General features: G+C 35.7%; 1 protein-coding gene and 1 pseudogene across 2 annotated transcripts in view; one reads left to right on the top strand and one right to left on the bottom strand.

Moving 5' to 3' along the window:
* XPOT (exportin for tRNA) overlaps nt 1-22489 on the bottom strand; it is a 39501-nt gene that overhangs the window by 16365 nt on the left and 647 nt on the right. The window contains exons 2-17 of one of the 2 annotated variants that reach the window (XM_006096851.3): nt 18908-19041; nt 15077-15159; nt 12141-12197; nt 11374-11443; nt 10138-10356; nt 8730-8914; nt 8481-8649; nt 6505-6741; nt 5376-5414; nt 5179-5241; nt 4101-4225; nt 3338-3482; nt 3065-3184; nt 2597-2691; nt 1960-2029; nt 15-253 (exon numbers count right to left, since the gene is read on the bottom strand). In XM_006096851.3, the coding sequence (XP_006096913.1) occupies nt 15-253; nt 1960-2029; nt 2597-2691; nt 3065-3184; nt 3338-3482; nt 4101-4225; nt 5179-5241; nt 5376-5414; nt 6505-6741; nt 8481-8649; nt 8730-8914; nt 10138-10356; nt 11374-11443; nt 12141-12197; nt 15077-15159; nt 18908-18967 (1976 nt within the window). In that variant the 5' untranslated portion in view covers nt 18968-19041. Of the gene's footprint in view, nt 1-14; nt 254-1959; nt 2030-2596; nt 2692-3064; nt 3185-3337; nt 3483-4100; nt 4226-5178; nt 5242-5375; nt 5415-6504; nt 6742-8480; nt 8650-8729; nt 8915-10137; nt 10357-11373; nt 11444-12140; nt 12198-15076; nt 15160-18907; nt 19042-22489 lie in introns of those variants that run through there. The other variant, XM_023760664.1, reaches the window with a different exon arrangement.
* Nucleotides 14353-14447, top strand: LOC111827589 (annotated as a pseudogene).

Raw genomic sequence — 22489 nt, 5'->3', positions numbered from 1 at the left:
TAATCTTAACTCACCTGGCAAATCCAACAGCATGGTTGAGACAGTCTGCTAGAGATGCCTGCCTTTCTTCATCTTGTGCCAGCATCAATTTTTCTAACAGAATTTTAAACTTTTCCATTAGTGGAGTCAACAGATTCCTCATTAACGCTTGCTTCCGTTCTGCTGGGTATTCACTATTAACAATCAGCACTCCAGCTGTCTCATAAATAAACAGTTGATCATCGCTGCTCAACAAAGACTGGTAACCATTCTCCTAAAATAAAATTTAGTCTCATTTAAGCAAAGTGCAAAAGCGAGAGATGTAATCTATGACATCAACTCACTATTAAAAAGTAGGTTGAGTGCTTATAAAAACAAATTTTCTCCTAAGACCATATAACAGAAAGAAAACGGAAGTAGAGGTAAAGAGATCGTGGGTCTAATTCTACTCTTTTCAAGACTTTGCAAATAGTCATAATTATTAGCTAGCCTTCTACCTTGTTTTCTCTTGTAAAACTCTTATTTGTAAGATTGCTGGTGGCTAAAAATGAGGTGTACAAAGGTACTTTGAACGTTAGTACAAAGGCCACACAAGTTAATATTTTAAAGAGTGTTTAAGAGTTGAATAACAACAAAAACCACACAATAAATACATATGCACATTCACAACGGTTATTACTTTAAAACGTTTGAAAATAAGACTGCAAATACAAAACCAGATCTCATTCAGGCATAAGCAGGCATCCCATATATGGGTCACTTTTATTGAATTTTGTTATTTTTTTATGCAGTAGGGGAGGCCAAGAGGAATGTGGGGAAATATCAGAGGCCCTTCTAGGTCCAACACTCAAGCTCCTTATTAAGAAATACATAAAACCTTGTCTAAAAACAGATAAATTATGTCATGTTCACATTTCTTAAAAAAAAAAAAAAGAAATTCCCAATTTAGAAGTAACTAAAGCATTTTTAAGTACCACTAAGACTAATCAATGCTCTAGGAGTTGAGAATACAAAGATAAAGTGCTACAGAAATATAAGGTACCCAAAAATTGGGTTACCGTGAACTGCCAAGGAAAACTGGCAATAACCGCGTGAAGTACTTTATATATCAGCTTTTCTAGTATGTAGACAAAGATAATTTTTAACCATATAATTCACTACTAACCTTTCATGCAGTGAAATTACATAAGCTGTGAACCCTAAGTGCTGGTATTTAAAAGAACAAAAGTATTATTTTTGTTCAACACTTTTTAAATGGCAGCTCTAGTAATATTTTGTATCAAAGTGAAAAAGAATTGAGTCAATGTCAGTATTTGCTTTAAACAAAAACATGTACTAATATCCATCAAGATGTGCTTACAAAGCACCCCAACTTAAATCTTTCTAGTGAAATGGACACCAAAATATTCAGAAAAACCAGCATCAAAATTTTTTCCTAAGCCTGAAAAATTAAACACAGAAAAGCTTCAGTCTAACAGCAGCAGTCACTGAGAAGGCCCAATATGATCATAGTACTAAATAATTTAGAAACTGAATTTTTCCTTCTCCATAAAACACTTCATCAACATTTAACAGTATAGAGAAAGCAGACTATTTCTCATATTGCCAAATTGGTCAGTCAACTCTTGCTTTTTTTCTACTTCTATTACTGTTTTATTTACTACTAGAGGCCCAGTGCACAAAATACGTGCAAGAGTAGGCCTTCGCAGCCACGGACGGCTGCCTGGAGCCCTCCCCTCGCAGCAGCAGCGGCTTCTTCGATCTCGCGGCTATAGTCCCAGCTTTGTCCGGACGGACGTCTGGTCTAATTAGCACATTAGGCTTTTATTATTATAGCTATCTCAACAGTGTTGGTAAACAGAACTAACCCTTGCACACACCACCCTCATTTAAAAAAAAGCCCACGAAAGTATTAGTGCTAAAGGTGTATGTGGCCTCAAAATCTGGGGAAATCTGTAATTTGGAAGAATAGGTACTTACAGGTGGAGAAAGCTCTAATAAATCTTGTATTCTATTCAGAATATCCTCAATGAATGGATTCATTTGTTTACTGAATAAAGGCAAAAAGGAAAATCACAATAACATAAGTAACAGTGCTTGAAAAGTTGCTAAAAACACTAAATCCCCCGTTAAGTCAGAACTAAAAAATCAGTTCTAAGCTAGTCACATGTGATTAAGACTAATGATGATTTTTAAAAATTACAACCTTATAAGCCTAAGAATGAATAGTTTTCATGCCAAAAACTGGTTCTAGTAAAGAATATAAAACAGGTTAGGTTAAAAATGTATTTCCAAAGAATATATTCTTTAGAATTTCAAAGAAGCCATATACTATTGATCCATAGCAATAAAACTGTTGGTTATGTAATTACATAATGTTATTAGTGATTAGTGTTACATATACAAGTATGCAAACAAATGACTTTCTAATGAATGAAGTAAATTAATGAGAATGAAAAAAAGTCCTAACATCATGATACAAAAAAGGAATACTTAAAAAATGCCTTAGAACAGAAAGAACCAAATCTACCACAGGCTCTTAGAAGATAATTTATATGTTCTATTTAATAATCCTAAATATAAGAATAAAACATAACAGCTGAAATTTTGTACTTACTTGAGAGACTTGACAAATCTAGAAAACAGGTAGGCAGTCCTGCTCCGCACTTTTGCACTGGAATGCCGCAGCCCCCTGTGATCTAAGAAAGCCATCTAAAGAAACAGGGACACTTTTACTTTTGCTGCACTTGTTTAAAACTCCTGTTGCTACTTTTGTTAAACATTTTTATTTATATCAAAAATTTTTTCTTAGCTTCTAGAAGGCAAGAACCAGATACTATATATAACAAGAAACCTTACTCAACACACAAATAGACCCTTGAGGACTTTAGGTGACTGATTAGACAGAAAATTTTTTTAATAGAAGAGGGGTTAGTGTCAGTGCATTCAAAGTTTCTGAAAAAAAGTTTTTGAGAACCTCTGGCTGTGGAAAAAGTTATAAAAGAAAAATAGAATACTATCTGCTTATTAGCTGAAATACATGGGAAAATAACAAAAATTGAAAATAAGTAAAATGTTTACTTACTAGCACACATGGAATGTGTTGAGGTTCAACTGTGAAAAACTTTTCATATCTAACAACAGTTTCGAAGAACTCCAATGTCACCGATGTATGCTGATAGGAACTAACTCCTGATGTTACCAACTGGAGCAAGAAAAAGTTAAGAAATCTATCTTTATTTATTGTAACACCAAAATGCCCCCTTTTAACAGATACTAAACTCTAATAAGAAACTCCGATTAGCTTATAGTGAAAACAGAAAATTATGTTCAAATAAATTATTTTCAGTATACTTACAGTTCGCATCATATCCTGCAACGCACTGGCTTTTGAAACATCACCTGAGAAGTGAGCACCATGAGATACTGGAAGAGCTTCTGCCAACATATACAGCAATCTTATTGCTACTTCAACTTCCATAAATCGTGTAGTCTGCCAATTCCTACCAAGGCATAATATGTTACTGAGACCTGAACATACACTTTTTATACAAAATTAGTGATGCAAAGGATAAAAAGACACCAACAAAAGCCTCTTTAATTATTAAGAAGTCATAGATATTGTTAATGTTTTAAAAATATATTTTTATTGATTTCAGAGAGGAAGGAGAGGGAGAGAGAGAGAAACATCAATGATGGGAGAGAATCATTGATTGGCTGTCTCCTGCATGCTCCCTCCTTCCCCACTGGGAATCAGGCCCACTACCCAGGCATGTGCCCTTGACCGGAATCGAACCTGGGACCCTTCAGTCCACAGGCTGACGCCCTATCCTCTGAGCCAAACCAGCTAGGGTAGATATTGTTAACTTTGCCAGGCAATATAATTTATACCAAAAAGTAAAAATAACTGATGCTATCCATTTTATTATTTATGTTCTAAAGAGTAGTGTTTCCCCTCAAGGATCAAGAAAAATCAAGGTGATTAAGTGCATTGTTTCAGAGATACACATAAAATCTTAGTAAGTCACACAGATTAATAAAGTAGTGAATCACTTATTGTAAACCATCACCAGGGAGAAAAGGAAAGCGATGACCTGTTACCAAAACAATAACAAACTTACTGCAGTGTAGAACTAAAAACTCTACGAACAGAAGCCAGCAGTAACTCTGGTGAAACTTGAGCAAGCCTGTCCAACAGCAACTTCAGTTGTTTCCTATATTCTACAAACATGGCTTCATCTTCACCCTATGATGGATTTTAAAATTCTCTTTTTAAAAACATAAAAGACTATAAAACTCATGTAAATGGTGAACTGTCATTAGTTTTCTGCACTTACAAATTTAATACTTTCATTTATTTCATCAATATTCATGTATACAGGAAAACTTACTAGGCTTAGTAGACCTTCCCCTCCTGCTCACAAATAAGTATTTCTGAACACAGTCCTAGATCTTGAAAGCCAGAACCAGAAATAGTACAGGAAGGAAATGAAGGATAAGAATCTAGAGTCAGAAGAGGTTCACATTGGGTTTTGTGAGAACTTCAGCACCTTATTTATACTCCTTGTATCTTTCTGTTCACTGTAAAAACTATAATATTGTATGATAGAAGCTATTATATATAATGAGCCTGGCGCTTTAAGTACACAGTGTGTTGGTTAGCATCACCATTATCCTTTTATAGTCCAAAGTTTCTGAATGCCCAAAGAAAGGAATAGGTCACTAGCACACAACTAAACAGTATTATGTCATGACTGAATTACTAGAAAGCACCTGGTGACCTTGTGTTTGATGGGAAGCTGACTCTCTAGCAATCCTAGACAAAACTTCTAACCAGAACAAGTCCAGGCCGTTAAATACCTCACTCCCACTCTCCCATACACATTTATGATCTGAGTTCCACCAACTGGGCCTCAATTTATCACTCTCGTTAAACATAAAGTAAGATAACATCACCAAAAATATTGTCAATATTTTATAAAGATCAATGCTATGAAATGTTTTTTAAAAAAGTACCAAATGTGAAGTATTATGAGGCTTCCATTAATTCTACGTACAGTTGAGGTTAATATAATCAGGCTAATTTTAAAGATATATCTTTTTTTAAAGAACTCTAAAGTAATCAAAACTTGAAATATTAATGTGATGTAAGTAAACAATGAAATTAAAACTGATTTCTCCTCAATGCAAAATTCTTACCTCATTTTCAAAGTTATATTCCTCATCATAAGTCAATTTTTTCATAACGGCCAACATGATTGCCTATAATTAAGAATAAAATACCTTTTGTCAGTCTCCTTTAATTTCATAAAATCAGAAGTTAAGCTATATTTAAAGGCAGATTGTAGACACAGATACTATTACCAGTTTAAAAGAAGCAAAAAGAAGTCAATTACCTCTACATTAGCTTTTTGCTGATCCGAGAGCACTGAAAGCTGTTAAAAAGTAAGCAATAATTTGTTAGGTTTCCTAAAGTTATACTTACTCATCAGAATATTTTTCTAATAGATTGATTAACATTTTTAAAAACATGCACACTTTTCTGGAGGGTAGTCTGGCAGCTCCTTTCTATACAGGGTGGGGGCAAAAGTACATTTACAGTTGTTCATATGGAAAATAATACAATAATTAATAAATAATAACACAAGAATAAATTCTGTGTTCTGCATACTCATAACTATAAACCTACTTTTGTCCCATCCTGTATTTAAAATGTACCTAAGATCTAGCAATTCCATTTCTGGTAAATAACTTGAAATGCAGGCAAAGACATATAAATGAATTTGATTTTTAAAGATACTTATAATGCTTTCAGCAAAGAAGCAGGTTATAGGACAGTAAAGTATGATCTTGCCTTGTTTTGAACAAGGCAAAAAAAGGCCTAAGAATCCACTATGGGATACACAGTGGGATTACCAATAGTGATCTGAATTTTCTTCATACCTTTCCCCATTGCCGAAAATGTCTTAAAGTATGCATAGAGGCGTGTTATAACAAACAGAAGCTAAACTCAGTGTGGAAAAAAAATTATTTTACGCTTGACTTGATTAAACTAATCAATATAAATAAAATAGGAATGGTTCTCTCACCTAATGTTATAATGGGAAGTTACTGATTCTTAAATATAGAGACTAATACCCTCTACATTTCAAGTTCTTATTGAAAGTAATTCTCTGGGGGAAAATTTTAATTGTATAAAAATTATTTATATGTAACTAATAAAATAAACTATGTTTAACAACATATCTACTGTATTTAGAAATAAACACGATTCAAAAATAAAAATAACCTAAACCTATCATTAATTCTGAAGCTTATTATTAGTCTTATGAATTATAGAACCTGGAAATTTGTTTTCTAGCTAAAAAGTTTTAAAAAGAAAAGAAAAAGGAAATACATTAATATATAACAGCAAATGTCATTAGGTGTTAGAATTAGGGCTATTTTCATTTTTCCTGTTATTTTCCAATTCTTTGTGACCCTTCTATATTATCCACTAGACAAAAAGTTAAAATAAAGACTCACTTGTTTCAAAATATGAAGATAATCATAACAAAATCCAATAATGTTAGACGAGATATCATCATCCTCATGAATTAGTAGCTGCAACATCAGCGCCACTTTTGTTTCAATAGCTTGTAGTGCCTCTTGAGCATTCTTGATATCCCCATTCTTAATTAATTTAGTCCAGCTAACTATCAGTGACTGTCCCATTCCATTTACCAGTTTAGAAAATCTGGCAAGGAAGTCAACATCTTCTTCCTGAAAGGAATCAAGGCAGTCCTCAATTTAAAATCACACACCTAAGAGTAAAGAGGAAAAACCCTAAACTTTAGAATGAATCAAATGCCAATTAAAGGATTCAATTTTAAACTAACATTTAACAATTCTAACATTTTGACTGGGAAATTTTTAGAATTTGAATTCTTCTGCCATTATTATACACTAGTACTCTTTAAAGCAACTTAAAAAAATATCCACAACCTGGACTGTGTGCTCAGTGATTGAGCCTTGACCTGTGAACTGAGAGGTCATGGTTTGATTCCTGGTCAGGGCATATGCCCAGGTTGTGGGCTCGATCCCCGATCATGCAGGAGGCAGCCAATCAATGATTCTCTCTCATCATTGATGTTTCTATCTCTCTCTCCCTTTCCCTTCCTCTCTAAAATCAATAACAATATATTTAAAAATAAAAATAAAAAATACCTACAACCTGGGCATGTGCCCTGACCAGGAATCAAACTGGCAACCTTTTAGTGCATGGGACGACACTCAACCAACTGAGCCACACTGGCCAGGGCTAAAGCAACTGTTTTTAACGATTATAGTACTATAAATATAAACATTGCTGACTTTATAAAAGCTTAAAAATAGGGAAATATGGTTTTAGAACCTTCTCTTTAAACTACTGAATTCAGTAAATATGCTTTAATAAAATCAAAGTATGTGTAACAACTTACAACAGTCCTTTCTGATACTATTTAATTTGAGCCTTAACTATTGCTGCAAAGAGATACTGCTATTATAATTACCTACCTATGGTCATATCAGTTAGAGCCAGAACTCAAACTTAGATTTTTTTCATTAATTATCCTTATAATGTTCTCCTATAGAAATATATTTTTAACTTCATTATTTTAGGTCTTTTACCAGGAACTAAATAAAACAATTATTAGCAGTATAAGAAAACAATATTGTTCGTCAGCAAGGAAAACACTAGAGCTATGCTAATAACATATCAGCAATACAAAGATTTCTTAGTAATTCTTTATCACTGTAATAGGTAAAATTAAAACTTTCCAATTGTGTATCTAAATTACTACTTTACCACACCCAAAGCTGTTGGAATTAAATTCTAACAACTCAAATAAGTTGTACGATGAAAACGTAACAATTATAACCAAGTCTAATTTTAGCCAAAATGCACTGTCATGTAAATAGTATAGTCTCTTGCTACAAGTATGGTTTGTGGACCAGTAGTATCAGCATCACCCAGGACTTTGTTAGAAATGAACATTCGAAGGTACCATCCCAGATTTTCAAGTTTAAGAACTGGTATAATCCATTGCCTAAAACAAATGCTACAGAAATATTATGGCTTTCGAGATGCAGTGTTTCATTATTATAATTTCAAGGGGAGTTTCCAACAAAAAAAAGAAAGCCATAGCTAGTTTGGCTCAGTGGATAGAGCGCCGGCCTTCGGACTGAAAGGTCCCAGGTTCGATTCCGGTCAAGGGCATGTACCTTGGTTGCGGGCACATCCCAAGTGGGAGGTGTGCAGGAGGTGGCTGATCAATGTTTCTCTCTCATCGATGTTTCTAACTCTATCTCTCTCCCTTCCTCTCTGTAATAAATCAATAAAATATATATAAAAAAGAAAGAAGAAAGAAAGAAAGAAAGAAAGAAAGAAAGAAAGAAAGAAAGAAAGAAAGAAAGCAGAATTACTACCTATCCTAGTTTGTTCTAACAATTTAAAAAACTTTATATATAAATTTACTGACCTGGTCAATGATGAAAAACCCAGCAGACTGTAATACTTGACACAAAGATTCTACTAGTTTCATTTTATCAACCGGATCCATTCCTTTATTTACAATTTCAAATAAACAGTCACATGCTTCTTCCCGTAGAACTTCTATTGACATATGACCTAGCAGCATATTTATAAACCTGGCAATGGAATAAAATTGTTATGTTTTCAAATTGATGTATTTTGCAGGCTAATATTTTAAAAGTAGACTTATACTTACCTATCATTGGCTATAAGGGATAAGTCTATCCAAGATACATAAGCCCCAACTACTTCAAGGCACTGACATGTCACTTCTGAATTAGTATACTGATAATTTTGCAGGATTTGGTACCATGATTCCACCAAGTTTGGAATGCACTGTTCCCTCATGGTATCCTTTATTAGAGTATTTCTACGAGCCTCCTAAAAACAAACAAAACACCTTATACGCGATCAAAGCAGAGTACCTCACAAAATAATGTTTGACATCTGAATAGTTGCCCACAGTAATTACCTCACCACTAAACTTCCAGACTTTCAACACATTTCCTATTTATCAGCTCTAAAATCATACCCGGTGATTCTTTCTATTTCCTCTTTCCATTCTCTTCCTCAGTGCCAGACTTGATCTCTTATTAAACATAAACTATAAATAAGCATTATTTAGCAATCTTAAGTAATTGAGTATTGCTCACTATAATACAAACATGATGTTTAAGTTAAATGGCAATAAATTAAATGCATGAAAATAACCTTTATAAATGTTTGACATACAATGAATTTAAAGTTATTGTAAACACTTGAATTAAACTATTTCTGTTGTGTTCTTTAATAAGGAGACAAAGCCCTGGACGGTAGCTCAGTTGGTTAGAGTGTCGACCCAATACCCCAAGGTTGTGGGTTCCATCCCCGGTGAGGGCACATACAAGAATGAACCAATGAATGCACAAGTAAGTGGAACAACAAATCAATGTGGTTTTTTTCCTCTCTCTCTCCCTTCCCCCTTTTCCCCTCCCTCTAAAATCAATCAGTTAAAAAAAATTACATCAGATCATGAACTATATAAGGCAATGGGCTATGTAACTGAGAATACAGAAGAACCCAGCACTGATTCATAAGCAATGCTTCTTCCTCAGTCAGTGACTACACAACAGTAGTCAATATAGATCACATCCCTACAAATTCACAGGAGAAAAAAAAGTTGTGTATTTCACAGGAGTAAGTGCTCACCTAGTAAAAAAAAAAAAAATCTATTCTAATTTCAACCTACATGGGGGAGAGAGGACAAATTTAAGTTCCTTTGTAAAACAAAATTCAAAATGTTGAGTAAATCTATAATTATTCTTAAGAAAGTTTGTCTCAAAAATAAGACTTATGCTCCTTTTATGTGCTCATTATCTCCTATAAAATATGTATTAAAAACTTAAAATTAGGCCCTAACTGGGTAGCTCAGTTGGTTAAAGCCTGTCCCAATATGCCAAGGTTGTGGGTTCAATCACTGGTCAGGACACATACAAGAAGCAACCAATGAATGCATAAATAAGTGGAATAATAAATTGATGTTGCTCTCTCTCTCTCTCTCATCAATAAATAAAATTAAAGAAACAAAACAAAAAAACCCTAAAAATTAAAGGGAAGTTACTTGCCTCTGATGTATGCACAACATCACGATCCACCAACTCAGAATCAATAGCCATGAGGATTCGGAGGTACAGATCTACTCCCCTTGGATTTAGGTCCACTACTGAGAGAATGTCAAAAAAAAACTTGGGCCATTTAGTGAGATATTCTGTAACAAAAAGCAAGGCGAAGACTTGGGCTGCTTTATTTCGTATAAAGGTCTTCTCTGCTTGAGGATTCAGCATCTGACAATCAGAGAAACAATCCGTGAAATTAAATGTAAATTAAAAAGTTTCAACACTTGGTTTTCCTATTTATCACTAATAGGCAAAAAACACATGAAACTTCAACATGGTCTAGATTAGCTATGCAACAAATATGCTTAAAAATGACCAAAGTATTTAAGCAACTGAGCAGATGGGGAATAATCAAATGAACAAATGTGTTAATGGTTATTTCTTATTCTCACACTTTATTTTTTTCCATTCTCACACTTTTAGAGAAAAGATTCAGACGTAGAGTTTTACCAGTTCCTATTAATTTTCCGAAGGAAAAAATTCAATTGTTTTTCTTCTAGCTGCTTGCTCTTTATAGGAAAATAAAATTTCTAACTATACAACTGCTTTATATGTACATTAACCAAAATTAACAAATAAGAACATACTATGAATTAAGAACTTGATTGGCCATTTTGAAATGGGGTCTTTGTGAAGAGGTTGTCCAGGAGGACTCATTTTTATGTGTTTTTTAAAAATTTTTTAACATTAAAAAGAAAGCTTCAATTACAGTTGACATTCAATTTCATTTAGTTTCAGGTGCACGGCATAGTGGTTAGACACTTATGTAATTTACAAAGTGATCCCCCCTGATTAGTCTAGTACCCAACTGGCACCATACATAGTTATTACAATATTATTGACAATATTCCCTATGCTGTACTTTACTTCCCCATACGAGGGGGTCACCTTTAAGAGTGAACAGAAAAGCCACTTTTGTCAAGTAGTAAAAAAAAATTACATTTTAAAACCAAGTTTCCACAATGTGTCATGGAAAGCATGATAGTTTCAGTTATTGATACAATTTAAAATTACTGCTAAGCTTTCATCTACCCATGATCTTCAAAACCAGTACTTTCTAAGAAAGCTACAGGATGAAATAGAGGGTAAATGATCCACATTTTTGACATAAAGTTGCAAACGCTTGCAAAAATAAAAATTTAAATATCTCGCAATTTGAGGTACTAAATGAAATTACAATTTTACCTGAGCTTGAAGCCAAGATATGAGCGTCTCCCTAATTAGTTGCTGTTGAACAGTAGTTAGTTCTGAATATCTGTTCAAAATAGAGAAGAAAAAATAATAATAGCTATATTTGGTGTCTGTGGTTTTAAAAAATATATTTGAAAAGGAAAATTTGTATAGCACTCAATTATCTGAAGTTCTCTAAAATAAACTAATGCCTCTCTCTCATCATTTGCTTTAAGGAAAAATGATAAGTGTGGGAGTGGCAGGTGGAGTATCAATATTGGTATTAGTTTAATCTGTGGTTAGGTTCACATAGAAAAAATGGCAGCTACACAATTTTTTCAAATGGAAGTAAGTCCATCTTCTGAGATCTGTGGTTTACAGAATAAATCAATAGACAAACGAAGGGTCCTCTGAGCTATGATTCATTGTTTTCACCTAATTAAAGCAGGGGTTCTGAATACGAGTGCCCATGCTGCCACTCAACTCTAACAGAGAGCTGTCATGTAGAAAACAGGCGGGGTGTTGCTACATCTTCTGATATTTTCAGAGAAACTGGAAATCTATTTTGTTTTCCCTGTAAAATGTTGGATATTTACATGTAACCAACAAATTCAGTATTGTTAAAACACTTTGGGACAAATCAAAATACAGCTATAAACTGGATGTCACATACACTGTTAAATTACAACCTGTATTATGGTTTCCTAAAAAGGGAAAAACTAATTTTAAAAAATGGCCTCTCCCCACAAACTTCAGTGTCAAGCAGTGAGAAAAAGACTTACTTGTATTTAACTTGATGTTCTAAAACTTGAAAGCAGAAAAACTTGATGTGATCATCACTAGGAAAAAGAAAATAAGCAGAATATGAATTGGGGAAAACAAATCAAAGACAAAATATTAATGAATAACATAGTTAAAAAGTTTCTCAAAATAGACCTTTGCCTTGCTTTCTACTTATTGATCTCATTTATTACATTCTTTTTTTTTTTTTTAATATATTTTTATTGATTTTTCACAGAGAGGAAGGGAGAGAGATAGAGAGTTAGAAACATCGATGAGAGAGAAACATCAACCAGCCGCCTCCTGCACATCTCCCACTGGGGATGTGCCCGCAACCCAGGTACATGCCCTTGACCAGAATCGAACCCGGGACCCCTCAGTCTGCAGGCCGACGCTCTATCCACTGAGCCAAACCGGTCTCGGCAACATTCTTATCTATTTGTTTAAAAAGCTAAGAGAACTTCAAATATTATATAATATTCGGTATTCCCACCAAATCTGGCAAGCAGAACAACCAAACAAATTAAGATACACCTTAAGTACAGTACTTTGCAAATAAAAGACACCCCCCCTAAATTCTAGATGTTAGGATTCCTGGAACAACTGCTAAAGGCTAAGTGTTAAAATGACAAATGGTAGAACTGCCAGAGACTGAGTTAAATCAGAGTTGTTTATCAAAGTCATACTTAAAATTCAACCCTAGACAGTTCTATTGCAGCAAAATCAAAAACACCCGGTATCACCTGACTGGGAGTCTAGCCTCAAACGTCATGCAGAAAACCAAGGTACAAATATATTGCCCTTACAAAAGGAGGGCAAAAATCAGTATCCACCAATTATTGACTTTCACTTGTCTCTCTAGGGGTGAGCCAGCGTTGCAGTGAGCTAGCTACAAACTCTGACAAAGTCCCTTTAGTGAAGAACAATCTATTCATCCAAGATAGTTTGAGCCAGGATTAGTCATAGGACATTTTTCATATATAAAGCTAACTGGTCACTACAAGAATGGAGATGTTATCTTCATTTAGACAACATGAATTAACCAAATGAAACAATCTTTTTTTTTTTTTTTATCCTTACCCGAGAATATGTTTTCATTGACTTTGAGAGAGATGAAGGAGGGAGGGAGGGAGAGAAACATCAATGTGAGAAACATTAATTGGTTGCTTCCTGTAATTGCCCCGACCAGGGATCAAACCCGCATCCTTTTGTCTATGGGGCGATGCTCCAACCAACTTAGTCACCTGGCCAGGGCTGAAACAATCCTTTAAGAGTTTTTTAAAGTTAGGTTTATTTAGCACCTCTTCTAAGACCTTAGGATTTTTATCCTTATCATGGATGACATTGAAGCCTTAAACTAAGTATACAAGACTTAAAATTTCCACTCAAAAAGTAAACTATAAGAAGCTTTTTAAGAGCTGGTTCTTATTTACTCTAAGACATACATATGTTCTCAAAACCAACTTTTTCAATAAACTGGAACACTTGGTTTTGTCTGTAAAAATGTAGTAAGTAATACCCACAGCATGCGGAGAACTCCGCGAGGAGTCATCACTAGCCTCCAGGAACTTCTACTCACAGAAGCAAGTTGTTTGGTTATAGCTGGTCGGTTGTATTTCCCCAAGTCTCACTATGCCAGCTGCACCTCTTTTGTAATATAAACTAATAAATGAGCATGATGAGAGTTCTTATTTTTGTAAAAATCAAGTTGAAGCTTTCGAAAGACTTCATAGGAAATCACATTGCAGGGGGAAATCCTTGTATATATGTAATGCGGGTTAGATAACCACAAGACTAGGAGAGAAGGGGACAAATAACTAAAAAGTTTAGGAACCTACATTCATTATTCCTCAATGCAGAGGATGGATTATGGGTCTGATCAACGTAAGAATGATAAAGTGAATGCTAGTAGCATATACACAAAGAAAAGACCTCAGTCCAACATCAAGATTGGTAAGTGAGTGCTCGGTTCAGCAGCACTTATACTAAAATTGGAACAATATACCCCGGCTGGTGTGGCTCAGCGGTTGCGCAATGACCCAAGAACCAAGAGGTTGCTGGTTTGATTCCCAGTGAAGGCATATGCCCAGGATGTGGGTTTGATCCCCAGTGGGGGCCTTACAGGAGGCAGCCAATTGATAACTTCCTCTCTTATTGATGTTTCTATCTCTCTATCCCTCTCCCTTCCTCTCTCTAAACATCAATAAAAATATATTTTAAAAAATAAAAATAAAATTGTAACAATAGAGAGATTAGCATGGTCCCTGCATAATGATGACATGCAAATTCGTGAAGAGTTCCATATTTTAAATAAAGATTGGTAATTGAATGCTAATATACTTTAAATTAAAATAAAAAATTAATATTATAATTTGATTACCTCCTTTACCAACTCTTTAGAAAACCAACCATCACTCACATCATAAGAAAATAAGGAAGTTTTGCCCTAGCCGGTTTGGCTCAGTGGATAGAGCATCGGTCTACGGACTGAAGGGTCCCAGGTTTGATTCTGGCCAAGGGCACATGCCCAGGTTGCAGGCTTGATTCCCAGTAGGGGGCGTGCAGGAGGCAGCTGATTGATAATTCTCTCTCATCACTGATGTTCCTATATCTCTCTCCCTCTCCCTTCCTCTCTAAAATCTATAAAAATATATTTGAAGAAAACGAAAATAAGGAAGTTTTAATGTACTACATTCTAGTCGGGATATGCTGTCAGGTGCACAGCATGAGGCAAAGGATAGTTCTACTGAAAAGTCAATCCTGGAAGAGCCAAATTATTAGTTTACTATTTTTCTCATTTCTACACTAAATGATTTCCCAAAACACAGGTCATAAAATGTTTTTATAAAAACATTCTCCAAACACAGGTAAATTTAAGTCCTGTCAAGTTCACAGAAATTTAAATTCTAAGAGTCATGCAAATTTTTGTTTTAATTACCTGTATGTCCTCTGGGCTAGAGCTTCTGCACACACCTGCCAGGCATCTGGGGAGATCTTTAACTGCTCAAAATAGGCCAGGGCCTGTAAGATAGAAAAGCAAAAATGCATTTGTAATGTCAATCTCAATGCCCTCAACACTAAACAAATATTCTGTGAATCACAAACCAGTAATAAATCAGTGAATCTAAAGAAAAGTAGCTGAAACTTTGCATTGGGGCTTCTGATATATGCCACTTAATGATTTTAGAGAAAAGATTAAATAGAAAACAAACCCATCAGTTAGAAAGTTGAACCTGTTTCCTCACAGCAAAGGAAACACAAAAATGTCCTTCAAACCTCACTGGATTATTAGGAGGCTCAAGAGAGAAAACATACAAGTACTCATCAAAAGCAAGTAAAAATGATATATAAAGGGTGTTTTTCCTATTTCATAGCAAATATGCTATTAAAGAGGTGATTATAAAAGATAAAACATAATGTATGCCATTTGGTTTAATTAAACAGAGACTATTTCAATTCAACTATATCATGTAAGTTCCCTAAAATGTGAGATTAAAATCAGAGTACAACTGCATGATATGAATTTTGAGAAAGTACTCAAATAATTGAAAAGGTCAAAGCTTTAGGAAATAGCTAAATCATTTCTCATCCCTCTATTCATGCATTCAGGGCCTTGTGTACAAAGTCCATGTGGTCGCTACCACACCGTTGGGAAAATGGGGAGTGACTTCTGCCACTCTTCCATGCTGTAAATGGCATCAATGACAGATGCAGGTTTCACATATGACAATGGACAAATAGTAATCTCAACAACTCATGAAAAGTATCTCAAACAGCCAAAAATTTACACATATACTAGAAACATTGCTAGATGATATTTTTAAAGAATAGTTTATTATTAGAGAGAGAGGGAGAGAGAGAAATATGGACATGAGAGTGCAACATAGATCTGCTGCCTCCTGCATGACCCCCGGGTGACAAAGCCCACAAACCAGTCATGTGCCCTGACTGGGAATATAGATGGCAACACTTTGGTGCATAGGATGATGCCCAACTAACTGGGCCACATTGTCCAGGGCCAGTGCTAGATGACTGTAAAGTAATTACATACTGATACAATCCTTGAAATAAATTAGAAGGAACATTAAGCTTTAGCGAAACCTAATTTTGATTAGGCAATATTTTTATTAAATTTATGGGGGTGACACCGGTTAATAAAATTGTATTGGTTTCAAGTATATAATTATATAATACATCATCCTGACTAGTCAATAGTTTAAAAAAAGTTTGTGTTAAAAATAATTTTATCAGTCTTTAATAGCAATTTAAAAATTGACACAGAATAAAAATATCAGAGTGCACCACACTTAGCAATAACTACTATTTTGTGTAACTTGTTTAGTTATAAATGTTTCTATGTATTTATTTACATACATTTATGCATATACATATATACTGGGTCAAGATGTAAAATTATTTTCCTTTGGATTAGAGGTTTGTTTTTTTAAAAAAAAAAAAAAAAAAGCAAAAAACCCCCGCTTTTTTAGGTGATGGTTTCCTGTATTATGTAACTGCATGAATGAGGGAATGAGTTTTCATTTGTGGTCTCAGTGGCTGCTCCCTCTGACAGAGAACCAAAGTAAATGAAGGTGAGTAGATGAAGATCACCAAATACTTTCTAAAGTATAAATAATATCTTTAAGAACTAAGAATATAAGAATCCAAGCAGCTGCAAAAGACTCTAGCTCAGTTGTCACCTAACAATATTTCATAAAATCTAGGGTTTCCTTTACAAATATCTCAAAGGCCAGGGCAGGTGATAAGATGGAAGTTAATCATGTAAGTTGCATTACCACTTACCAAAAAAAGGAGGGTGGGGAATTCAGCTGCTAGAATTGTTACTAACATACCACTTTACTGAAACAACAGCAAGTTTTAAGCCAAAGAAAGATATTCTATTCACACATTAAAAAATGAGTTAATAACTAGAAAGTTTTCAGTTTTTAACTAGTCTTTGCACTCTAAATCCATGTTAATAGCATGAAAAACAATTTTTTCCTGGCAATAACGAACTAGTCAAAGCTCTTATCATGTTGTTCTTCTATCTCATACCTTCTTTCTGAGGTCCTATCGTCTCTAAGTGCCAACAGAGATAATTCAGCTTTTATTGCCCATGTAGAAAACAGAAGAACTGGAGAATGTGGGTTGGCAGTCATTTCTCTTACCACCAAGCTGAATTAGGTCCTCACTACTGAACTCTAACATCAGGACTATGAGAACTCATTTTTCCTTAAGACTTGTCCTTTTCCATCCTGTTACTCAGGTTGGCTTAATGGGTTATCAAATGAAGCCTGGACCTCATATGCCTGTGATCGACAGAACTCATTTTTATTGATGAAAAGCGCAACTTCTGTATATTAAAAACACTAACAATTTCTTGGTTTTACTTTTTTGAAAAGAAAATCATGGCATTTTTTAAAAAATGTTTTTAAAAAACATCAGAGAGAGGAAGGGAGAAGGATAGAGAGATAGAAGTATCAACGATGAATCACTGATTTGTTGCCTCCTGCACACCTCCCACTGGGATGGAGCCCACAACCCAGGTATGTGCCCTAACAGGGAATCAAACCATGACCTTTTGGATCATGGGTGGATGCTCAACCACTGAGCCATACCAACTGGGTAATCATGGCACTTTAAAAAATATCTGTCAGATGGTGGAATTTAATAAAAAACACACAAAAAATATTCAAAAAGGAACCTAAACAAATAACACAGAAGGCTAATAACTAAACACTTAAGGCTTTTATTACAATAACCATGCAATAACAAGCCAGAATCAGGTAAAGATCCAGGATGCTTCAACTATGTGACTAAGGGTTTAAAGATGGGCAGACAAGACATAGGCACATGATCTGGTTGCAGGCTCAATCCCCACTAGGGGTGTGTGCAGGAGGTAGCCCATTGATGTTTCTTTCATTGATGTCTCTCTCTCTTCTTCTCCATTCCTCTCTCTCTTCTTCTCCCTTCCTCTCTCTCTAATTTCAATAAAAATTCGTATTTTAAAAAATTTCTGCTTAAAAGCCCAAGTAAAAGTGCTAACATTTAGTGAGATTGTTAACCTCATTTAAAATTATAAAAGATATCCTTTCCTATGAGAAGCAGAATGAAGAAAGAAAATGCCTCTTCTTCCACTTATCCTAGACTTCAAACTGCCCACATCTTTAAATATTTAATTATAGGCTTGTTCTTTAGATGTTTCTTTTATCATCCAACTATAGTCATAATTATAGGTGTAGAGTACATTGTTTAATTGTTAAGGTTAACCCAAATATCCGAGCATTATTTCATATTGGATTCCTGACATGTGATCACTTTAAGCTAGGACATGGCATATCATAACTGCTCATTTACATGTCTGCCTGGACTAAACAAGGATGTTAAATATCACTAATGCAAGGGTTAAACCACTTGTATAGACCGAGCCATGCACTGGGAAAATAAAATATGCATGTCTGCTACTACAGAAAGTCCCTTAACCAATCCTTTGTATTACAATTTTAAAGTAATTATCAATGATTAGCAATGTGACATAAAATCCTACCTTGAATCCCATGAGATCTTAACACTTGTTGAGCCAACTTAATAGAAAATAAATCACACTCCTCAGTGTTTCTATATTCATAATATATTCAGGTACCTCAAATTATATTATCTCTATTCATTTCTACACAAATTAAACCTTTATCATCAGATGTACTTTGTATTCAAGTCCTCTAATGCAAAACTGCGGTAACATGGTTTAAAAAATTAAGCCAACTTAACTTACCCTTTGTCTGAAGTCTGAATCAGCATTTGGATTTAGCCCTAAAAGAGCCTGTTCATCCATCCCTGCTGCTATACTTGGAGTTTTCTGATTACAACAGACGTGCCCTCTAATCCCACAGAAGAATCCACAAACATCTGGACACACACAAAAGTGGAAAGAAAACAATACTTGATTAAAATAGATGCTTATCCAGAATATTATAGTAAGTAACATTATGCAAAGACACTTAAGTATTTTTAAAAAGCTTCTTTTGAAATTATTCAAATTACAACTAAAAGAGCCTAGAGTCTCAGAAAAATGAGCCTGCTAAATATTCCACAAATGTATAACTTCTAAAAATCCAAAGTATGCCATTAAGGTTCTCAAATTTTCTTCTCTTTCAAGATCATCAATAAAGTATAGAAAATAATTCTTTTCTTACTTGAAATAGAAGCATCTAATTTATGAAATGTTATGTACTATCTTCAGTACATACTTAAAAATGCAATTGTACAATTGTATGAAAAAAATGACAAATCCAGATTATGCTAATTTTAATAATTTGCCTACTTCCATTTATCAATATCACAAGCTTAAAAAAAATTAGAGTCCTAGCTGGTTTGGCTCAGTGGATAGAGCGTCGGCCTGCGAACTGAAGGGTCCCAGGTTGGATTCCAGTCAAGGGCACATGCCTGGGTTTTGGGCTTGATCCCCCATGGGGGCTGTGCAGGAGGCAGCAGATCAATGACTCTTTCTCGTCATTGATGTTTCTACCTCTCTTTTCCTCTCCCTCCCTCTCTGAAATCAATAAAAAAATAAAAATTAGAATGCCTGGCTAACTAGTGACCTCAGAGTTCAATACCTTTATTGGAGTGTCTACAAGTACTTCAAGAGAAGTCAAATGTAAAGAGAAGGGATAGGAGTGAAACCTGGCAATTTAGCTTTTGAACAATGGCCGAGCTGCCTTTTACAGATCACTGCTCTTCCCAGTCAATTTTAGAAATGTATTTCAAAAAGTGTTTTTTAATAGCTATAAAAATTGACAAATAACTTAATACTATCCTTAAGAATATTTTTAAGTCACCAGAAAGTAATGACTTTTTCACAAAATAGTGTCTTAACATTCTCAAATAAGAAAATGATAAACCTCAAAAGACAACTTGGTTTTTGATAGAATAAATATTTGAGGAAACAAGAAACAAACTCTAAATAATGTGAAAATCACATTTATTCTCTCAAGACCTATCAGATAGGTGGACCAGGCCTTGCTACTCCCAATAAAAGGTTTTTTCTTTTTGGTTTGGTGTAATTATCATAACAAAAGAAGATCGGAGCCTAAAGAGGGCAAGAGAGTAAGGGGTGGGCGGTGGAAGCACAGTCTCTAAGGCAGTGGTTCTCAACCTGTGGGTCGCGACCCCTTTGGGGGGGGTCAAACGACCCTTTCACAGGGGTCGCCTAAGACCATCGGAAAACACATACATAATTACATATTGTTTTTGTGATTAATCACTATGCTTTAATTTTGTTCAATTTGTAACAATGAAAATACATTCTGCATATCAGATATTTACATTACGATTCCTAACAGTAGCAAAATTACAGTTATGAAGTAGCAACAAAAATAATTTTATGGTTGGGGGTCACCACAACATGAGGAACTGTATTAAAGGGTCGCGGCATTAGGAAGGTTGAGAACCACTGCTCTAAGGAATGGTGAGGCCAGAATCAGATCCAGGTTAGAGGACCCCCACTATTCTGTTTTCCCCTGGGCCTGCCTGAATCAAATGACAGATATGTGCTGAGAGCCTTGAAGAAGCAAGCCGGGGCCCCTCTCTTAAGGTTACTGGAAGGCAGTGTAGCTTCCCACTGCCCTCAGGATCAAGATCCAAACACTTGTGAATGACTCCTTACCAACTGGCACCCTAACCCCGAAGGCCAGTGATGTTCTGCCTTTCATCTTTGCACACACTGCTCTTTTCTTGTTACTTGGTTAACCCCTACCTGGCCTTCAGAATTCAGCTTAGAAGACACGTCTTTCAAGGCTTCTTTGATCCCTATTGTCTAACTCTCCCAGACTGGATTAACTGCCCCTCCTAAGTGCTGATAGTCACTGCTTGCTTACTAGCTTTCTCATTAGCCTTAAAGGGCAAGGACTGACTGTCTTTTGTATTTGAAAAAACCTGGATTTGTATTCTAATCTTGTCATTTTCAAACTGGGGCCAAGTGAACAGCTAGCGAACCTGAGAGAGCCCTTTCTACAAAACAGGAAAAAGTGCATCTCCTCATAGAGTTGTAAAGACTTCAATGAGGGAAAGCATGCCTGGGCCTTCAATAGGTTATTTACAATTCAGAGCTAGGCACGTGGGGTATGGGAACTGCTTGGAAAATTCTAGGCTTACCATATCATACTAGTAAGCTGGCATTTTGAACAGATGGGAAAACACAAAGGCAGTGGTTCCCCCTCCATCCACCTTTCACCGCCACCCCTCACGCCAAAAATGACAAGATTCGATAATTCCCCTGAAAAATGCATACACAGATGATCAAAGACAAACTGAGTTTCTAGAAATCACAACTCCGTAAGTCCTATAAAAGATTCCTTGGGGCGGGGGGTGGGAAGATTCCCTGAATTTGGCACAGCTTTAGGGAAAACTGCTCAAGCTAGATCAAGTCACTCTGAATTTACCAAGGGAAGACGCAAGGGGTCCTAAGATAAAACATGGCAAGTAAAACTACCAAAGGAAACATAAACGTGCTACAGTTGTCAGTACAGAAAGAACACTTCATGGAGATGGCACTTTGATAATAACCAATGTGCAATGAAACATGGTAAACTACCTATTGTGTGCAAACACCCGAAAAGTTACCACCTGTGCGAAAAGGTGACAACCCCCCCCCCCACCCCAAACGCTGTGCACGAACACATGCTCTAACATGGCACAGCCCTGCACGTCGAAACGCTTGTGACAATCCGATAAGCACTTCGATTACGCATCTACCAAACGTTCTGGAGAAAGGTAAGCAACATAGTGAACATACTAAGCCCCAACTTTTCCTGGGCAGCCATTAAATCAAGAATCAAACAACTGTGAAAGAATGCCTCCACGCCTCCTGAAGACTGCTCAGAGACCAACACACTGCATCTCTCCAGCTCCAACACCACGCTGACATGTCGCTCTAATAAAACGTAACTTCCACCCCCAGTAAAAACTAATTAGCACTTCAAAAAGTACTCCTTTTTTCTCTCTCTCTTTTTTTCTTCTGGTTACAGGAAACATCGCTCCTGCAGAATTGTGAGGAAGGAACGAGAAGAAATGGCGTGTCCCTGCTAGCAAATTATTATACAGAAATAACACTTTCCTCTTTTTTTTTGTCCTGGGGTGGGGGGCAATCAAGTTGAAGTCCTCTGCAGGTGAGACACGCTGCAACTATTACAAACGGGCTGGGTCCCTTTGATTAAACTGGGGGCCCCCAGCGATTCCCACCCTCCTTGTCCCCATCCCTCCCCCTGATTCCCCCCCAAGGAAGCCTCGTGGCAGTTCGGGTGATGAAACACCGGGCAACCCGCACCACGCACTCGGGGCGCGCTCCGCGGTGCCACAG

Source organism: Myotis lucifugus, unplaced genomic scaffold (genome assembly GCF_000147115.1).
Source record: "Myotis lucifugus unplaced genomic scaffold, Myoluc2.0 scaffold_189, whole genome shotgun sequence".
Lineage (NCBI taxonomy): Eukaryota > Metazoa > Chordata > Mammalia > Chiroptera > Vespertilionidae > Myotis > Myotis lucifugus.
The sequence above is the reverse complement of the archived record's forward strand: the minus strand, read 5'-3'. Positions and strand labels throughout refer to the sequence as shown.